General features: G+C 55.1%; 1 protein-coding gene across 3 annotated transcripts in view; it reads right to left on the minus strand.

The window, feature by feature from the left end:
- Positions 1–6,433: 6,433 nt before the first annotated feature.
- ADCY5 (adenylate cyclase 5) overlaps positions 6,434–20,679 on the minus strand; it is a 150,204-nt gene continuing 135,958 nt past the window's right edge. For all 3 annotated transcript variants that reach the window (XM_080658294.1, XM_080658293.1, XM_080658292.1), the window contains 6 exons: positions 18,872–18,901; positions 17,690–17,822; positions 13,321–13,584; positions 12,277–12,481; positions 9,216–9,340; positions 6,434–7,448 (listed from right to left, as the gene is read on the minus strand). In XM_080658294.1, coding sequence (XP_080514420.1) covers positions 7,320–7,448; positions 9,216–9,340; positions 12,277–12,481; positions 13,321–13,584; positions 17,690–17,822; positions 18,872–18,901 — 886 coding nt within the window. In that variant the 3' untranslated portion in view covers positions 6,434–7,319. The remainder of the gene's footprint in view (positions 7,449–9,215; positions 9,341–12,276; positions 12,482–13,320; positions 13,585–17,689; positions 17,823–18,871; positions 18,902–20,679) is intronic.

Genomic DNA, 20,679 nt, shown 5'->3' on the forward strand with positions numbered 1-20,679 from the left:
GGCTGCCACTCTCGTGGCATCTCCTCGTTGGTGGCCAGACTTCCCAGATGACTCCCATCAGCAGCTGAAACCACAGCATTGAAGCTCCACACGTCAGGAGCCATGTGGTGTGTATCCTCCCTGCTTGTTAACAGTGAGTGGTGTTGGCAGGTGCGATGCATTGTCCTCCGCATTGGGGAGGCTGGTGTGGGATAGTCCCAGCACAATTAGAGGCTGTAGGAACTCAGAGAACAGGCTCGTTCCCAAAGCGTTCCTGGAATCAGTACCCTAGCCTTACAAATGGAACCTGGTGTTTCCTTGGCAACACACAGGCTTTCAGCCCAGCCTCATGCACGGCTCACATTTGCCCTTTCCTCCTGCAACCCAGAGCACAGCAATGCAGGTGTCACCCCTCCGAAAGCACTTCCAGGCTCCAGCTGACGGGATGGGAGGCATGCATCCCGCTTCCCAGGTGCTCCAGGCAGCCCCACCCCAGCTGGGCCTTGACCCATACTTTTCTCTAAGGCACGTTGTCAAGGACCTGGTCTAAAGGACCTTTCATTTTAAATGCCTCCTGGGCATAGGACTAATAACAAGAATGCATGTTAACATCCTTTCTGGGCCAGGGCTGGGTCCTCCTACACAGCTCATCCTAATGGCAGCTGAGGCAGGAAGGGGCGGGGCAACTCTCATGCTCACTTGGGGAAACAAAGACACATTCAAACCTGGGGTTCAGGTTTAAGTGATACACAAGTTTTTCTGTGTCAAGAGACTTTCAGAAAGGAAACTGTGTGTGTTTCTGACAACCAGAGGGCTCTTACGGGTACGGCCGCAGTGAGAGCAGACAGCTGACATGGAGGGGAGATGGCATTGTGTGTGCTGAGCTTGTTATCCCCACAGAAAGCATTTACGAAGGCCTTTCTGTGTGGTCGACGAAGCCCCTGAGGCCTAGAGAAGTTAAGCAACATGACCACAGCCACAGATGCCAGTCCAGATCCGTCTTCCTCAGAACTCCGGCTCTTAACCACCAGCTAGTATTAAGCTAGGAAATACGTTGAAACACTTAAGGAATATATGTTGAGATACGTGTAATCGGCAGTGTAGATGTCGCAGACCGAATAAAACAGTTTCTGAAGTTCCTGCATCTGTGGCAGGGACAGGACGATGGCTGCGAGGGGAACGATGACCCTTCAGTGTGTCTAGAACTGGGGCAGGAGGTACACAGTTCAGTCTTTGTAGTAAAACCAACTCACAAATGTACAGTTCTCGGTAGGGTGTTAAAACCCCACTGGGTTCATGTGTCAGAGGCATTTCCTTTTTCTAGCTGAAGTCCAGAATACATTGGTTCTCTGACAGGGAATAATCTCATGGGAATTCTGCTTGAAGTGGTCCAATTATCAGAATGCTGAACAAAAAAACGAAGGCAACCATTTGCTATATATCGAATAGTGGTTATGGGTTTGGAGCCAGACTCCCTGACTCCCCTTCTACCAGCTGTGACAGCAGTAATCTCTGCCTCAGCTTCCTCTTCTATAAAGGGGGTGATAATAGTGCCTTGGGCAAGGAGTTGTGAGAATTAAATGAGTCAATAAATATAAAGCACTTAGAACAGGGTCTGGCACAGTGAGTGTTAGGACTGCATTTATCACCAGGCTGTGGTCTTTCTTATTGGTATTGCTATTCCTTTCAAGGTAGCAAGGGTCATTTTAATTGCAAATGCCCCAAGTACAATAAATCATCGCACAGAGCTTTTCCGAAATTGCCAGTTTAAGTGATGATCCTGCTGAAATGTCTAGCAGGCAGGTGCCCTGGCAAGCTCCTGTGTGCACACTTCTGGGCAGGGCACTGGGGACACCAGAGAGAGGAGGGAGTCGAGGGACTCACGCTGGCCGAGTGCCTGCTGTATGTCAGGTATTTTGCATGCAGAAGGTTATGTGAGCTTAACAGAATCCAGCTGAGGAAAGGAAACAGGATTAAGTTATCCAGTGTCACCCAGCCTGGGAGTGATAAACTGCTTCAGGATCCGTCTCCCAAGCACTGGACCGCTGTTGAATGGGGACGGTGCCTCTGGGAACCTCGCCTTATGCCTTGCCTTATCCAGTGTGGCCCCTTCATCCTTTACTTTTTTTTTTTGTCCTTTACTTTTAACATTTCAACCTGATCTGTGGGGTAGTCTTGGATGGCAACCATCCTAGTGCCCACCACTCTGTTAGGGCCCCCATGAGTGTGTGTGTGTGTGTGTGTGTGTGTGTGTGTGTGTGTGTGTACGCGCACGCGCGCATGTGTGCATGTGTGGTCTGTGCGTTATGGGAAGTCGGGTGGGGAAGGCAGCCAGCAACCTTCAATTCACAAGTTGGAAATATGTGGATGCTGGGGATGTGAGAGCTCAGACACTCTTAAAAAGCAGAAATGCAACATGGCTTTCAAAAAATTAATCTGAGGCAAAATGCATTCCTCCACCCTGCCCCAAAAAAATCCCATGAGAGCCAGGGAAGTGCCACTCTAGCTAACTGACAAAGTCAAAGCGGAGAAGCAAATTTTGCAAAATTGGAAAATAGTCTAAGTTAAAATAACCAGAGATGCTGACAAACCAGAGATTTCTAGGCAGGTCTAAATTAGAAATTGGTTGGGGGGAGGGGGGCGGGGAAGAGGTGATGAGGATCCTAAGGGATTCCAGTGAGAATTCTTTAAATTCATGGGCTAATAACCAGCGATATGAAAGGGGCCTTGGGGACCTATATGTGCTCGCTGAGTGAGGGGGCAGCTCAGCTCCACTCACTAGAAACAGATGGGCGGGTGGGGTTTGGGGCTGGCACGCCAGTGCAGACAGGATGCCGACTTTCCTGCTCATTATAGTCTTTCTCCCTCATCCCCTGTCTTTCGGGACCCCCTGCTTGCCCTGTGAGCCTGCAGTGATCTCCACCCAGCCCTGCCCTCCCCTAGATCAGGGCTCTTGCCGGGAGGGGCCCCGGGCCATGCTGCACGCAGCTGTGGCTATGGCTTGGTGTCTGGAGGGCAAAGCCATTTCTGACTTGGTCTGGAGGTGATTTCCCCACAGGTCACTCAGGGAACAATGCTTTCATTTCATTTGTTTCTCTGCCTTTGGCTCTAAAATCTTAAAACCCTAATTCGATGATTTGTGCTTTCGCCGTACATGTGGTCTGGCACTTGAAGATCAGGTAAAGAGTTCAGGTTATTTGGAGTCAGAGAAGCCAGAGGAGGAGACCTTGGAGACCAGCCGCTCCAGCGGCCTCGCCTGGCTTTGTTCCTGTGTCTGTCCTGAGTAGCAGTGACCCTGCGGGTGGGACGGAAAGACAGGCAAGAGGACAGCAAATGTCATATTTTTCCTCCCACGACCAAGAGGAAAAACACCACCAAAGGACTTTTTCTGAACATGGGGAAGTCTAAGAAAAGCTATAGTGCTACCGTAATTGGATCTCATTTCATCTAGTGTCACCTGGAGGAGTGGCGAATCCTCTTCTGCCAAGATCGTCGGCACCAGATGGGCACACGGGAGAGACGTGCGTGCGGGCTGATGCCACAGCTTTCATCCCCAGGGACCAGGGGGCTGCAGGGCATGTACCTCCTGGGCCTCGGGGAAGGGCGAGTGAGAAAGCGCATGTGGGGGCTCTTTATACCCTGTGAGGTTCACTCAAATGGTGGGGGGTGGGGTGAGGGATGGTCATCTCTGGGCTGCTGTGCCCTCCCCCATCCCCACAGATAGCACCAGCCCTTCCACCTCTCCTGCCAAGGCCTTTGCTGAGTGGCACTGGCCGGGGCCAGCATAGCCCAGCCTTCTCAGTCCCTTCCTTCTGGAGATGAGGGTACGCCCATGGCGTCTTATCTAATTAACACTCTGAGATTAGCTCAGTGGAGAAGGGGATGGGAGGTCCTGGGAAGGTCCTGAGTCCACACCTTTGTCGCCCGGTGTGCACATGTGTGTGGCTTCCTGGCGCCTGCCTGCCGGCTTGGGCTACACTGCCCACAGCAGAGTGAGAGTTCTGCAGAAGTCCAAGTTCCCACGCAGACCGACCGGCGGGCCCCTATAGTTTGGCCTTCCTTATCATTTGGTCTCTTTTCGTAACTGACCAACCCCAGCCTGAACAATGGAGTTAAACACAAGCTCAATACAATTACATCCTTCACCACGTACATCTGAAGTCCTGCCCATTCTCTGGAGCAGCCCGAGACTGCCACATCTCCGTCCCCACGTGGCCACTGTTGCAACGAAGCCCGTGATGTCTTCTTCCCTGGCCCCTCCGTTCTCACTGTGTTCAACCTCATCGGCACAAGCCCCTCTGGTCTTCTTTCCTGAATCCTGCAGGTGATGGTGCAGCAGGTAGGACCTGCTGAAAGGGCCCTTTCCCTTCCTCAGCGGGGAGGGTGGAGAAGTGCTGGGCATGCTGGCAGTTACTTGCATGGGCTCAGCAGGCAGACTTGCTTTGCTTTGAATGAACTGAGAGGTCTGGATGGTGCTTATCCTGGTGTCTGGCACAGAGTGCTCAGTACGTGGTAGCTACCTGTTAGCTGTCCAGGTCAAACCAGTCCCCTCCCGCCTGCATCTCCTCCCTCCCGCCTCCTCTGGTGCTTTCAGTGGTCTGCGTTCTCTCCAGTTTCAACTTCCTTTCCCTTAGCACAGAGACATGTTTGGCTAATGTTTTAAACATCCTTCCCTAGACCCTGGATCTTTCCTGACCCCATCCTCACTCCCTGTCCTCTTCACTCCTCTCCTTATTCAGCCTCCTGCCCCCAGGCACCTGCCCCTCAGTCCAGGGAGCTGGCTCCTGCCAGAGCAGCCGTGGTCTCCGGCCAGCCAGGCTGCCACAGGCCTGCAGTCTCTGCTGACATCCTCCCCTCAGCCGCATGCTGTCCCCCTCGCCGAGTAGGTTCCTGCCGCCCACAGCTCCCTCTCCAGCCCCAGCCCAGGGCTGAGTGCACGGTTCTTCAGATGGAGACAAGGCCCCAGCCCAAGCAGCAAATCAGACCGGGACACATTACCAGTGAAAGTGTTTAATAGTTAAATTACTCAAATAGATTTTTCAGTTTCCATGGGAAATCATAATTGTATCCGTTTTTTGCAAGAGCAGGAGTAAAAAGAGTGCACACCCCTTAGAGGGAATAAAAAGCCAGCACTGCACATGGTCACCAGTCACTGCTGGGGGGGTGGAGGGGTGGAGGATGGGCCCCCAGGAGGCCAGTGGGGGTCATGACAACAGGGGGAACATGGGAGGGACTCTGAACACACACACACACACACACACACACACACACACACACACACTCACCACACGTTACTCAGGTTGGAAGCAAAATGAAAATCCAGCACCCTGGCAGGTGATGGGGGTGGGAACTGGAGAACAAGACGTGGAGAAAGCCAGCCTGGCGAGGGCAAGAGGCCGATGCAGAACTCAGGGCGGAACAGCAAAGGTGCGACAGACTCAGGCTGGCAGTTTTGGGCCCATGGCCTTGCTTCTCAGAGCTGTGTTCGGACGGGTGGGCGATGGGTATGGGAGAGGCTAGTGCCAGTGTCCAGCCAGAGGTGGAGCAGGTGGGCATCAGAGTCATGTCCCAGCAGCTGGCACACAGCTGCCACCGCACCCCCTTCCAGCTTGTGTTGGAGGTGAGAATAGTTCTGCCCTGAGAAGCAATGAAAAGATCTGGGCACAGGCCCCAAGGATTCTGTTTGAAAATATCTCTGATAGTATATCATTTTCCAAATGCCTCCTTCATAGGGTATAAAAATAGAAATTTTTCCTTCGTATATTGAACTGTCCCCTGCCCCCACTCCCCCCGCAAAAAAAACACAAAACAAAAACAGACAAACCAAGATTTCTGCTGGCTTTGCCCTGTGGACTCTGAAGTTGGGCTCCACCCTTTCCTTTGTCTGGTTTGCAGGTGGAGGGCAATGCCAACCCCTTTCCCTGGACCTACGGGCTCCACATTATACCCTAAGTCTGAGGGACCATCTTCGGGAGAGGCACCTCGGCCAATTGAGAGAGGCAGGCAGGCTTCCTCGCCCCCACCTGGCTGAGCACCAGGGCCCACCTGCAGGCAGCGAAGGGCTGAAGTCTCAGGGAGTGGGCGGGTGGGTGGCCATGCTATCTGCTCCCGAAGGCTGCTCCAGCTCAGCCTGAGAGGGGAGGGCAGCCTTTTGTTTCCTTCTTACTCCATTTGCATTTCACCCAGGGGCAGTGATGTGTGTGTGTTTGTGTGTTAGAGAGAGATGGGGCAATGTGTCCAGGCATCCTCCTACTTAATCTGAATGAACATATGGTACCACAAAAGGACATGCTCCCTGCTCTGGTTGGACCTGGGAAAACCCAAAACTGCCAAATCCAAAGTGAGGAAAACAGGCGTCCTGTATGTGACCAGTTCCACAGCACAGACACATCAGACACATAGGCGCACACACACCGTGCACACTTCGACGTACATACAAATGAGCACACACACGTCCCGCTGTGCAGCACAGCTGTGTTCTAATATAGAGAATTTACAAAATATAGAATTTGGTATATTTGTTAGATCTCCAAGGTTTTCAATAATACAAAATAAAAAATACAAAAAGACAAGTTGGGACCCCGGCCTCCCTCCCCAGCAGCATCCCCGGTTGCCTGTGGGTCTCTCACACGTGGACAACTAGCAGAGGCTAAAGAAGGGCGCAGAAACAGGTTTTGTTTTATTTAATAAATATTTTCCTTTTCTCAGAACCGCCACTCCTGGCTTCGAGTTCTCTGGCCTCCCCCTCGCAGTTAGTTCTCTTCCCCTCAGAGGGGCACTGTCTGTGCGTGTGTGTGGGTGGAGGGGGGGACTGCGGTGAAGGCCACAGTCCTTCCAAAGCCAGCACTCCTGCCCGGTGGCTGCCTCCATGGGGCAGGGCCAGGTCTGTCTGAAGTTTAAAGGCTCGTGTAGAAAAGCAGACCCCTCAGGGCCCCTAGGCTCCCTCCAGCCAGAGTCGCTGGCCTTCCCACCCAGGCCTCTCCCTCAGCCCTGCCCTCAGCGCTGGGTGGCCATGCGCAGATCCACGCGCCAGGAGCTGCTCCACCCGCGCAGCAGCAGCACCCGTTAGAAAACTCAAGATCCAGGTCGCGTCCAGCGGAGTCTTCTACAGAGGGAGTCATCTTTGGTCAGCGTGGTGCTCGCAGGACGCAGGCACCGGCCTGGGCCAGAGGCCGCCGCCCGCCCACGAAGGCAGAAACTGCTTTTGGAATCAACGTGGAAAATCTCACGGGCGCGGCCACCTGGGCGGGGGCGCGGGCTTCCACCTGCCCGCCCGGCACACAAAGAAGCCGTCCCATTTCTCCGGAGGCCAGCTGCCTGGCATCGCTGGCTGGCAGCTGCTAACTGAGCGGGGGCCCTCCGTTGAGGAAGTAGGTCATCATCTCGCCTTTGCCCTTGACCTTGACCACACCCCGGCACTCCAGCTGGTACGTGTTGGCAGCCAGCACCTGGTACATGTCCGTTGTGACCTGAGGAGGCAAAGGAGGAGGGAGGACAGGCCATCCACGACCGGAGCCGTGAATCTGCCCTCGGGCACAGCTGCCTTTGACACAGAAGGGCAGGGCAGCTCCCTGGCCCGGGCTCTCGGGGACGGACACTGCTCGCCCAGGAGAGTGCCTCTCCACGCTGTGCCACCAGTGGCAAGCCTCGCTGTGCCCTTGCAGTGCCGCTCAGCGTGGCCATCGTCCACGTGAGAAGTGCAGAGGCTGAGTCGGTGGGAGGAACTCCCAACCCAACCACGCACCTGAAGGTTGTTTTCCAAGGTCTCCCTCCACGACAGAGCGGAAGTATTTTAGGTGACCCACAGAGAGCTTGAGGATGCTTACCTCACCTACTCTATGAGTGAAGTACTATGACCTCAGGCTCAAAACATCTGAGCCACTGCCTGAGGTTACACAGCTAGGGCCGGGCAGGGCCAGATTCAGTTCCATGGCATACCTCCCGTCTCTCCTTCAGCTTTTGGAACGAAGAGGAGAACTCACAGGTGGCTCCGGTGATCACACGGCACGTGTGCAGGGGGAGGGGGAGGAGAGGGGTGACGGGAGCAGCAGAGGACAAATGCCTCACAAGGTGATCCAAGAGCCATTTCTGAGTGTGGCCAGCACTCCTCCGCCAGCCAGGGCAACTCCCCGGCAAGTGTCCCGGCCCAGCCCAGCCACCAGGCCAGGGAGGAAAGGGCCAGAAACCTCTGGGTGGGCTGCGGGGCGATGACCCTGCCGTGGCACTAAGAGTATTCGTCAGTGGCGAGACCCTATGCAAGGAGAGGTGCTGGGTTATTGTGTGGTTGCTGACAGCATCCCTCATACCTGTCGTGGGTGAGGTTAGGAGCTCTGCAAACACATGTTCCTCTCTTCTCATCTCCCCTCATGATCCCCAGTTCCCATTTGCTGTCCCTTCTCCCTTGGCACAGGGATGGAGGGGGAGGGAGAGACCATTGACCAGGCCCCTCCGACAGCACCCACAAGCCAGCCAGGCTGGGCTGGGCTGGCCAGGGCCATGCTCAGAGCCAACCCCTGTGTTCAGAGTCCCCACACAAGAGAGAAGTTAGGGGACATCTGAGTGGTGTCAGTGTGAGCAGAAGGCCATAAAAAAGCACCATTAGCATTTGGGACAACAGAAGCCAGGGAAGCTAAGGGGCCTGCCCACAGCTCACAGAGAACTGGGGTATGGGAAGGTGGGGTGCAGGACTAAGCCCAGTCCAGGCTTCTCCGCTGTCAGATTGAAGCAGAACGAATCAGGAAGCTCTGAGAAAAACAAAGAACAGCAGAGGAAGAGCGGCTGGCCTGGGAATCACAAGCAGCGGCTTACAAAGGCTGTGGGAGGAGGAAAAGGCCGGGCCTCTGGCCAGGCTCGTGGCTGCGGGGCTGGTGGAGGCACTGTCCCAGGGATGGACCAGGCCCTGAGTGCTGCGGGCTTCGCTGGCAAGTCCCTGCTCCCTGGGTCGTCTTCCTGTCCCTCTGTGTGCCTGGGTTGTGGCATTAGCACTCCCTGCTATGCCCTCTCATTCCTTCCGTGGCAGTAGAGGGCTCCGCACAGGCCTGGGGATCTGTCCAAGGTGCTGGGAGCCTGAACCCAGTGGGGTTCTCCAAGCTTCAAAGACATCAGTGCCAACCACCCAATCAACTCTCAAATGAAATTCTGACTGGAAACTGTGGGCGGCCTGCCCCAAAGACCACTAAGCATCAGACAGAGGCCCCGATGTTGGGGTGGCGGGTGGTGGACGCTCCTGCACTCACCTGGATGCGGTCTGGCACACCGGTGCTGTCCATGCGGCTGGCCACGTTCACGGTGTTGCCCCAGATGTCGTACTGAGGCTTGCGGGCCCCGATCACCCCAGCCACCACGGGGCCAATATTGAGCCCTGCAGGGGACAGAAGTCAGCATGCTCATCAGGATCAGACCAGCGCTGGCCCTCACTCCCATTCCTCTCTCCGCACAGCCGGCTTCTCCCTTGGACTCTCCATCTGAAAATAGCCAGGGTCCTCCAGCCCCGAGGCCCTGCTTAACCCTCTGCTCCTATCAAATGCTGTAACTCAAGGTTACAGGAACCTGTTCACACATCCACTGCACCTGTGTCCTCGCCACCCAGGCAATGCTCAGCTCCTGCATGGCCATCACCAGGACTGCCCTCTGCAAGGCTTCTAGTGACCTTGTGCATCACCTAATTGCCTTTCCCTAATCATCCCTCTCTCAGTGGCATTTAAGTTTTCACCTTCAGTTTAGACTCAGAATACCAGAACTTGCCCATTTCTTTGCCACCCGAGGTTCCCAGCTGCCTGCCCAGATAGTTGTCTACCTGTCACCCAGTCTCCAGTCCTGGCCCGAGGAAGGAGGGGAGGCAGCTTACAAAAATACAAGTCAATGTAGGAAAAGATGGGGTGCAAAAAAAATAAGAATAGCCATTTCATGAAACCAGGGGTGAAGTTAACACAGAAATGCAGGCTGCATGTCAGGTGAGGCAGACCCCTTGCTGGGCCTTCTAGCAACCAATGCAAAGTGAGAACCCGGCCAAGTCCCCGGGTGCAGGGCCCCCGGCTACCAGAGCCGCTCGTTCAGACAAAGCCCAGTCCCCACAAAATGTCTCCAAGGCCAATAATAATCACAATGTTGATGGTTAGCAATCCAATATTTTGGTTTCATGTGCGAATTTTGAGGACTGAGATACCAGTATTTATGTTGGTGAATTAGTGTTCCTTTTTTAAAAAAATTGAAATCTGAATCATTTATGGCTTGAGACATACCAGGGCATTTATAATACATTAGAAGTCTGAAAAGTAGAAAGGTCTGTTCTTTCAGAAACCACCCTTCACCCCACCACCCTCAAGAGGGGGAGGGCAGCAGGGGAGGTGGAGGGTTGGGTGGGAAAGGTGGCGGAATTGGGAAGTGCAGGGGGGTAGTTACAAAATAGTCATGGGGATGCAAAGTACAGCATAGGGAATCTATACTAATAAAAGGGTAATATGCTAATTAGACTGACATCTTTCAGACACCTTCCAGAAGTCCTCCTGGACAAAGCCATGGTGGCAGGGGCCAAGGCAGAGACGGTTAGGGGTGATCAGGCTGGCAGCAGGTAGCAGTTCGGGGGTGATCAGTGGCAGGGGAGGGCAGTTAGGGGCGATCAGGTTGGCAGGGGAGGGCAGTTAGGGGCGATCAGGCCGGCAGGGGAGCAATTAGGGGGCTATCAGGCCAGCAGGCAGAAGCAGGTTTAGGGGGCTATCAGGCCAGCAGGCAGAAGCGGTTAGGGGCGATCAGGCAGGCAGGCAGGCAAGTGGTTAGGAGCCAGCAGTCCCAGATTGTGAGAGGGATGTCCGGGATTGGGCCTAAACCAGCAGTCGAACATCCCCTGAGGGGTCCTGGATTGGAGAGGGTGCAGGCCGGGCTGAGGGACCCCCCTACCGTGCACAAATTTCATGCAGTGGGCCTCTAGTCTAGTCAATAATATTGTAATCACTGTGTATGCTTGAAATATCAGGGGGACCACTTTGTAAGGTCTATGGTTGCCTAACCACTATGCTGTACACCTGAAACCAGTACAAACTAATACTGAATGTGAACTGTAATTGAAATAAAGAAAAAAGGAAGAAGAGGAGGGCAGCAACAATCAGCAAAGCAAAATCCCTACTGCCGAAACCATGCACACTGGCTGCCGGGATGTCCTTGGTAAGATATATGCTAAGAACAAAAGGAGCTGCAGAAACACCTTGAACTTTATGGAGCAGCATGTTCAGAGTCGTAATCTGAAATCACTTTGCAGCTACAGCAGGTGGGGCCTGCCTGCCTGCGTCCATGTGCATGCGTTTTCACTGTGCTATTCTTTCAACTCTCCTGCAGAGCTGAAACTTGTCAGAGTACAAGGTTGGAATAATAAAACAACAAAATTAAAGACCGAAAAAATTATATAGGGTTTGGTTCAAAGAGTTTCTGCACAGGGAGAATATGGCCCTGACTGTGAAACGGGCCAGGGCCTCTGCTCGGCACCCCGTCTCTTCTGAGCCAGCTCCCACCCGGGGGCACCACCCCGGCATCTGCAAGCCCCTCGAAGCCACCCACCGAGGGCCGAGGCGGTTGGCAGAGGACCAGGGGAGACTTGACATGCTCACTGTTTCTCTGCCCTGCTGATGCGGCTTAGAAAAGCTCTCCCGGTCCCTAGGAGATGGTGCTCACACAGGGACCGCCGGGAACTCAGCAGTAACCCTGCCGACCCGTTTGTTTTTTCAGATGTTAAAACAATCATTTCATTGTCATTTTACATGATTCCTTTCATGTTTAGTTTTTAAAATATTTCACTATATTCATTTTGCCAACAGTTTTGTAGGACTGTTATGTTCAATATTTTTATAAATTTGCAAACCAAATGACTTGTACTATGTTCATTTTGTATTTAAAATGGGTAAGAATTTCATTTCACTGCTTTTCATTTGTACTGAGTGAATTTGGAACACTTTTAATAAAATGCTGCTGTTAAGCCAGTCTGGGGCGGCCACCAGAAGGCCCTGGGCGCCAGCACGCAGCACCCCTTTCGGGCAGGCCCACACCGGGTCCAACCAGCCCTTGCCAACGTGGGCGTGAGGCGGGCACTCAGAAAGAGGTGTCCTGGGCATGTCACCCGCACAGCAGCACGCAGACAAGACACCCCTAGGCTCCAGGAGGAGTGTGCTCTGTGTGATGGGCCCCACCCCACCCCCTTGGGCAGGGATGCACTGTGATGCCAGCCTATGCTTGGAATGGGTCACTAATGCAGAATGGGGGTGAGGGACAGGAGCCCCTCTGCGCCCCCAGCCCTCCCAGGCAGCTCACCAATCTTCATCTGGAAGTTGTTGAAGGAATGCTCGTTGATGTACTTCATTTGGTCCATCAGCTTCATGGCGAAGTCGGCCAGAGCTTTGATGTGCGTCTTGCCCGCCTTGTCGTAGGTGGAATCATTAAGGCCGGAGGCGGCCATGTAGGTGCTGCCGATGGTCTTGATCTTTTCCAGCTGCTTAAACCGATCCTCGCTGATGATCTGAAGAAGGCCAAACCGGGTCACCCCCAAGTCTGGGGCACTGTGGTCACGGGGAAGTGCAGCAGCATAGCCCCTGTGTCTCCCCAATCTGCAGGAGGGCCTGTCTCTAGCTCCAGCTCAGTGCGAGGCCCCGGGCAACCTGACAGAGCCAGGCCTCCTCCAGCGCTCGCTGCTGTAGAGGACTGTGCCCATCTGGGCCGACTCCAGTCACCTCACTGCCCAGGAGTCATGGGCTGTTTCCCACACTGCTGGCCCCAGCTCCCTCATCCCTCTCCTTTCCGAGCGCTATGCTCAGGCCCTGGATGGCACTGGGATTGTTCCTCACACTCACTGCACGGTGAGCTCCCAGGGCCGAGGCTGCCCTAATGGGCACAGTATCCCCACTGCCTGGCACGTCCTAGCTTTGTTTCTGCCGTCGATGTTCAGGGCTTCGCATCTTGTCCTGCCTCCTCCCTCAGCCTGGGACTTGCTCCTTCCTGAGACTCTCAAAGGCTGGGTCCCAGCCTGGGACCCGAGAGGAAGGGTGGAAGATGGGAATAATTGTCAAGTCAGCTGGGCAGGGCATCAATGGGCAACTCAGGTGCAAATTCAAACACCCTGGGCTGACACCGGCCCTGCCACTTACTGGCAGTGACCTTAGGCAAGACACATCATGACCGTGGGCCTCAGCTTCCTCATCTATGACATGGTGATAGGGAGGGAATGTATGCAAGGTGCCTGGGACACCACAGCCAGGGCTCCTGATGTCACCGGTCATATCTGGAGAGGCGAGAGGGGGCACCAGATCTCCTAACTCCCTCCCCTCCAGGGACCCGAGTGCCCCTCGGCCTGCCCCGCACCTCATCGAAGTCAGCGATGATCTCGTTGAGCAACCGCAGGCACTCGACACCCTCGTTGTTGGCCTCCAGCTCCACGTAGAACTCGGAGAAGTTGGCGATGGAGGCGAACATGACGGCCACGCACTCGCACGACTGGTAGTAGAGCTCGTCGTTGCGCCGCTCCCGGGCCAGGAAGTGGGCAGCCACGTCCTTGGGCAGGATGTTGTGCAGCAGCCGCCGGTTGTAGGCCTGCAGCTCCTCCATCTCCTCCTTCTCCTCCGTGGCCTGTGACAGAGGACGGGTCAGAGGGTGGGCCAAGCAATGCGTGACTTAGGAAAGAGAGTGTGAGCCCGGCCAGTGTGGCTCCATGGTTGAGCGTCGACCACATCCTGGGGACTCAGTGGCACTCCAGCCCAGCCGGTGGCGGGAATGTGACCCATGCCCTTCCCAGAGAGCAGCTGCCCAGAGTGGCAGGCAGAGTGGGAGTGCAGACTGGGGGCGGGGACCCCGGGGACATGGCTACGATGGGATCAGAGGCCAAACCCCCAGGCCCTGGCCAGGTGCGTCCACCATCTGGGGGATTCTGCCCAAGAAATGCTGGGCAGCTGCCAACACAGCCAGATGCTTTTAGGGTTGGACTCTGGCCGGGCAGGAAGGCTCAGGGGGGAGTGCTGTGGGAGGAGGACAAGAGTGGGCTGTCCCCAGGGAACTGAGACCAGTGGTTCTGCCAGGAGGGGCCCTTGCGGATAAGGGTGTTCCTGGTGCAGGGGTTCAGGGAAGCTATGGACCCCAGGCCTCCCCGCTTCCCTGTCAGCACCTACCCGCCCACCATGACCATAGATCCAACAGCAAAATGGGCTGCTGGGCGAGATGGGGGTGGGCCAACAGCCTGTCCCCCCCACCCCCCCAAAGACCTGCATTCAGGTATTTGACTATTGGTATTGATTTGATGTCCCCCTTCCCAAAGCCCCAGAGCAGGATGGGAGATGGAGGGACATGGAAGCATCACGAGCCTGTAGGAGAGCTTCCGGGAAGAGAGGCTGACATGCCCGGCGGGTAGACAGACGATGACCCTCACACCCACACACCTGTGCACAGGCCTTCTTAATTATTTTCAAAATGGGAGGAGGGGTCCAGCCACTTCCCTTCCAACCTCCTCTCCCCCCTCCCTGCCTTGTGAAGAGCCCTTGGTGCCTGAGGAAGCAGGGATCAGAGGATGGGCACCACAGGTGGCATGCTCAGCACACACACCACAGGTGGTGAAAGGGGAGGGGCGTGGTGGGGCAGACAGGGGGGGCTGGAGGCGTTGGGAGGTTGGCTCCATGGAGCAAATGAGTAAATCTATGGGAACTAGGTTTCTCACTTGCAGAGATGTGTTTGTAAGCATGGAGGAAGGAAGGCTAGAAAGAAGCCTGAGGTGTTGCACTGAACATGGTATAAACTCATGGTTTTAAGTATCAACAGAGAGATACTGGGGTAGTATACGTATGTCTACACGTACATTTGTTCATATGTTCATATACACTAACATGTATTTCCTAGCTTTGTCCACAGAGAGGACCTCAAGCACTGAGCACACTGAGCACCCTGATCTTGGTTTCTAAGTGCCATTCCCCACTACAGAGAATTGGGGCTCTCTGAAGAAATCAGTGATTGCTGGGCTGTAGCAGGGGAAATACGTGATGAGCCCAAGGCATCGTCTTGTGCCAGGAAGTCAGCAAATGCTCAAAGAATGATGGAGACAAGTCAAAACATAGAAGCCAACTTGAGGAAACTCACACACCCTGGAGAATTCAAGCATTAAAGTAATGAGAGGAGCAGAGTAAAGCCCACTGAATTGGATAGGAATCCATGAACCCGTGCTGATGCAGATAAATAAGTGACTAAGTAAGTGGGGAGGAGGCTCTTCCTGATAGCAGAATGCCAGTTCACAATGTGGGAGGAATGACGGACGCGTGTCATCACGGCCAGTCAGGCAGGAGTCAGCGATGGATGCTGAGACTGGCGGGTGGAGATTTGTTGAGGATCGGAATATTGGTGTACAATCAGAATCTTTCCACAAAGTGCTAATGAGAAGATGGAGTTCTGACAGTGGAGAAACCCGACAGTCGCCCACTGAGTGGGTGATCAAGGTTAACGTCACCAGGGATGGGACAGGTCAACACAGTGGAATCCCCAGTGTGATGCACCGAGAAGGAACAGCATCATTTCATGATTTTCCGCCAAGAAGGAAAGGTGTGACCCGAGTCTGGACATGGAAATGTCAACATCTGAGGGTCACAGACAAGGATCTCTTTAAGGCTGGCAAGGACTGAGAGACAAGAAAAGACTGAGAGGATATGAACTAAATGCAAAGAATCCTGGGTTAGAACTGGGACCACTGCCCTGGCCAATGTGACTCAGTGGTTGGACCATCATCCAGTGCACCAAAGGGTCATGGATAGGATTCCTGGTCAGGGCACGTGTGTGGAGCAACTGATTGATGTCTCTCTCTCTCTCTCTCTCTCTCTCTCTCTCTCTCTCCTCCCTCCCTCCTCCTCTTCTTTCCTTTTTCTATGGATTCAATGAAGGATGTATCCTCAGGTGAGAATTAGAAAAAAAAAATTAAAAGAACTGGGACCTCTGGCAAAATGCAAATGGGCTTTTTGGGTGGAATGAAGCTGCACCAGTGTTGATTTCCTGACTGGGAGGTTGAGTGGGGGTGACGATGGAGCGTCTTTGCTTTTTGAAGGTGCACATTGGAAAATATGGGGGTGATGGGGCATCCTGTCAGAAGGGTGGGGGCGGGGCGATGGAGCAAATGCAGAAAAAATGGTTAGGGAATCTGGTGAAGGGACTGTGGAACTCTCCATGCTGTTCTTGTAACCTTTCTGTAGGTTTTAAATTATTTATAAAAACTTCCTCCCCCAAAAAGGTAAAAATGGTGGGGGGAGCAGAGCTGTGGGGCTGGAGGAGGACAGGGAGAAGAGATAAGTGGAATCAACCTGTGTCTGCAGCCATGTGTGGAGAGAAACACTAATGACACGTGTCTCTGGAGCTGCAGACGCGCTGAGGCGTGATTGAGAACAGCCTGGTCTCCAAACCTCCCCAAACCCTCAGCACCGCTGCGGGGCCGGGCTGCAGTCCAGGGATGCTGAGGAAATAGGGACTGGACATATGTGTGGGCCTCAGACCAGGGGCCCACGGAGGCCCCCATGCCCCTCTCTGTAGCATAGAAGAGCCACTGCAGCCTTATCCCTGAGGACCCGCCCCACCCAGGGCTTCTGAGGGCCATTCCCATGGAAAACTTGTTCCCCCAACTTCAGGGTGTCCTCACTGGAGTCCTCAGTGGAAACCTCAGCCAGACCTCATGCAAAACACCCAGCAGCAGGGCAACCAGATACCCCATCTTCCCTTGGCACCCAATGAAATTCCAGGGCCTCCTGCCCTGGCCAGAAGACTTCAATCTCAACGTGAATGAGGATGGAGGAGGCCTAACCAGTTGCAGATGAGCTGGAGAAGTGGTCTGGACATAGGGGCCAGGCCAGGGGAGACAAAGAGACCGAGCTATGCTATGTCCTGCAAGAGCTGGGTTGGAATAACGGGACCGAGGCCACCTGCACACACCAGGGTTTTGCACTGAGTGAGCTTGGGCGCCCTCTCCTGGACCTTCTCAGGCCATTGGCCAGGTAACCAGAGCCGCTGCCTGCACCTGGAGCGCCCTGTGAGTGGCCCAGCAGTGTCCCCTCCTGCAGGTGGGTCCCTCAGGGTGCAGGGCACGAAGCCTGGAGGCAGGACACTGGTGGGTTTCAGCCCCACTTGGGCACCCAGAACCCACTGCTGCCCCTTTCTGAGACACTTTCACCAGGGCCAGGGCACAGCCACTTGGCCGAGCTTCCTGTCGATGGTCTTTGATGCCCCTCCCATTCATCCCCGGCCTGGAGAATCTGGCTCAGTTCTGGTCACATTCAGCCCTCTTCCTTCTGCACCCGGCCAGGCTCCTGCACTAAGGCCTCCGGGACACAGGGCTGCGTGTCCCTACTCCCCTCCTGCCACTCTTTTCACCCACCCTCCTAGCTGCTCCCACCACAGACTTGGCCTGTCCACACGACTCTAAATGCACACAGTATCTGTGACAAGAGCACATCTCCTGGGCCCATCAAAGCCCAGCACTGTCCAGAGTGGGTTTGGCTGGAATAAGCTCTGGGGTTTTGCCTCCTGGCCCCAGAGGGCAGGGAGCAGACCTGCTGGGACGTGGGGTGCTGGTCTGCTGGGACAAGGCCTGAGCAGGACACCTGGTCAGGGCAGAACTAAGACCCAGCCGAGCCCCGGTGATGAGCTGCTCACTCACAAAGTGCTGTGAGGCCTGGGTGCCCCCCTCCACCCCAGTTCTAGCCCCAGGGCCACCCACCTGCAGTTTCCAGAGGAAGTCGAGGCGGGCGGTGGACTCCACCTGCTGGGCGTGCAGGTACAGGGCCAGCACGAAGACTGAGATGATGATGGGCGTCACCACCTTCAGCGCCACCTTGGTCGCGTGCTCAGGGCTGCAGGCAGGAGGTAGATGCCCTGGCACCTCATGGCAGGCTCCGGGGCCCCTCGGGCCTTTCGTCTTCCGCCCACTGTGTGGCCTCCCTTTCCTGACCTCCTGCTCAAACCTGGCCTGAGGTGTGCCTCTGCAAGCCTTCCTGACGGGAACCCCATCCCAGCCCCGCCCATGCCTGCAGCTCGGCGGCCATGGCTCCTCTCCCAACTCCTGACTCCCCTGGGGACCTTCCCGCTGGTCACGTCAGAGGGTGAAGGAGGCCCTTGGGAAAGGCTACGTGTACATCCCAGGTCTCTCAGCGGACAAGACAGGGGCCGTGGGCGCAGTAACAAGGGAGCAAGGCAGGCCACACTGGCCATCTCCGGGCAGCCTTGGGCAAGTTTCTTAACCTCTCTGCACCTTAGTTTCCTAATCTGTAACGTGGAATAACAATGCCCACATTTCAAATGTGCTAAAAATTAAAAATGTTATATACAAACCTTTTGTCTAACAGTAGGAGCTCCAAAAATGCTAAGTAATTACTATCTAATTATATTTCTGTTAACATAAAAAAACCCACTCTTAATAAAAGCAGCCATCCCAAACCCTGCTCCCTGTGCCAGCAAAGAGCTCAAATCTTGACTGCAGCCCGATGCAGGGCCTAACCCCTCATGGAGCCGGGGGTGAGGGGGCACTGGTTCCTGTCCTTCTAGGCCTGAGGGTGGACACATGCTCCTGGGAAAGAGCCTGAGGCTGAATGCTTTAAGGGGAAGCCTGTGGAATGGCCTGTAGGTCCCGAGGCCCCGGCCGCGGAGTCTATAGATCATCTTGGGGTGGTGGGGATCGTAAAAAAAAAAAAGGACATCTACCCAATGAGGTCCCCTTGATACGAGGGAGGGGAGGGCCACCCGCCACAAAGCCCCCTCCCACCTGGGCACCTCTGCCTTCTCTGCTGGCTCCGCTGCTCCATGCGAAGGGCAGGGAGAGGCCCTCCCTGAGAACTCAGGGAACCAGAGAGAGAGAGAGAGAGAGAGAGAGAGAGAGAGAGAGAGAGAGAGGACATCAACTCACCACTGGGAGGTCCCGTTGTTGTTGAAGTCTCTGTGAACAGGAGTGGGGAGGGCTGCTCAGGGCCACTCAGCAGCTCAGTGCCTGCTGTGTCCCCCCTACCCTGCTCTGATCCCCACTCTGCTGTCCCCCCACCCAGCTCTGATCCCCACTCTGCTGTTCCCCCACCCTGCTGTGTCCTCCATCCTGCTGTGCCTCACCCTGCTGTCCCCCCACCTTGAACTGCCCCCATCCTGCTCTGTCCCCCCACCCTGCTCTGCCCCCACCCTGCTGTGTCCAACCATCCTGCTGTGCCCCTACTCTGCTGTGCCCCCACCCTGCTTTGACCTCCACTCTGCTCTGACCCCCATGTCCAACACTGCTGCTCCCACTGCTAGTGCTCCTTCGCCCCCACCCCCAGCACCCCTCCTGATCCAGGGAAGCTCTCCAGATGGGAGGCTTGCAGAAAGCCCAGTACCACCTAGCATCTGGGCTCCGTGGCCACACACTACCCAGCCCTTACCTGGGACCCTGGGGACCCAGGCGCATCCACCTCTCCCAGCCCAGTCCTTTGCTGCCCAGAGGAGGAGGAGGAGGAGGAGGATCACACTGCACTGCCCAGGATGGCAGCCACTGACCACATGGGGCTACTGAGCTTAAAGTAGGACTGAGTGCATGTGGCCTTGTTAATACAGCTACTAGAGAATTTTGAATTACATCTGTGGTTTGCATTATTCGTCTATAGGACAACGATGCCCTAGAGCCAAGCCAGGGTCTCCCAGCCCAGAAATGACCTCCATTCTCTGCTGCTACTTCAGCAGGAGGAGAGGAGAGAAGAGGGAAGGGGAGGGGAGGGGAGGGAAGGGGAGGGGAGGGGAGGGGAGGAGAGGGGAGGCTAGGGGTGGGGGAAGGAGCAGGTAAGAAAGAAGAGGCAAAGTTCCCACTCCCACCAGGACCCATGGGTAGAAAGGCCCAGACCACCTTCCTCTCCTCCTCGGGACTGCAGCCTGCACTGCTCCCAGCGCTGCACTGCCTCCCTGTCATCTGCCCACAGCCCACGCAGCCACCAGAGGCTCTCGCTCGAATCTGTCTTAGATCCTTCATTATACCTTCATTTCCTCTGGTGATACTCGCTTCACAGGAAGTGCCTGTACCTCACTGCCTAGCTCAGTGCCTGAAACACGGCAGGCCACGGTGCGTATTTTGGGATTAATGGGCCCCTTCCTCTGGTTCAGAGAAGCAGTTTGCCACATTTCCTCAGGGGACAGACCTGTCACATTCTTCGTGCTTCCAGAGTGCGTGTTGGGTGGGGGGATGTGTACTGCATATCATACTACACTTTACATACATTTTACTACTATGGGTATTATTATTCCCATTTTACTGGGAGAAATAACGAGGCTCAGGCAAAATAGCCACATGTGTATCTGAGGCTGAGACTGAAACTCAACTTGACCCAAAGCTAGATAGAGGTCTTGCCCCTCAGTAATCTGACATCTGCTGCTCTATGGCCAGGCTGATGGCCAGCTAGAGAGCCTGGGGCCCTGCGTCCACACCCAGCCTCCCCCCGGGACTGTGGGACTTCACCACTCGCCTTCACAGGCAGGAGCCTCTGAGCCGGCCCAAACCACCCAATGTCCCTGGCAGCGCTGCCTACTTCATGGGGTGGCTGAGGATGGGAAATGATCATGTATGTCCAAGGGCCTGGCGCCAGGTGGGATGCAGGGTCCATGAAAACAGAGGCCGTTTCTCTGCTCCCAAAGACCTTGCTAGCCAACCCTGTGAACCTTGACCCCTGGACACAGGGTGCAAAAGCAGTTGGAGTGAAAACA

The sequence above is a fragment of the Plecotus auritus genome, assembly GCF_963455305.1.
Source record: "Plecotus auritus genome assembly, chromosome: 2".
Taxonomy (NCBI): domain Eukaryota; kingdom Metazoa; phylum Chordata; class Mammalia; order Chiroptera; family Vespertilionidae; genus Plecotus; species Plecotus auritus.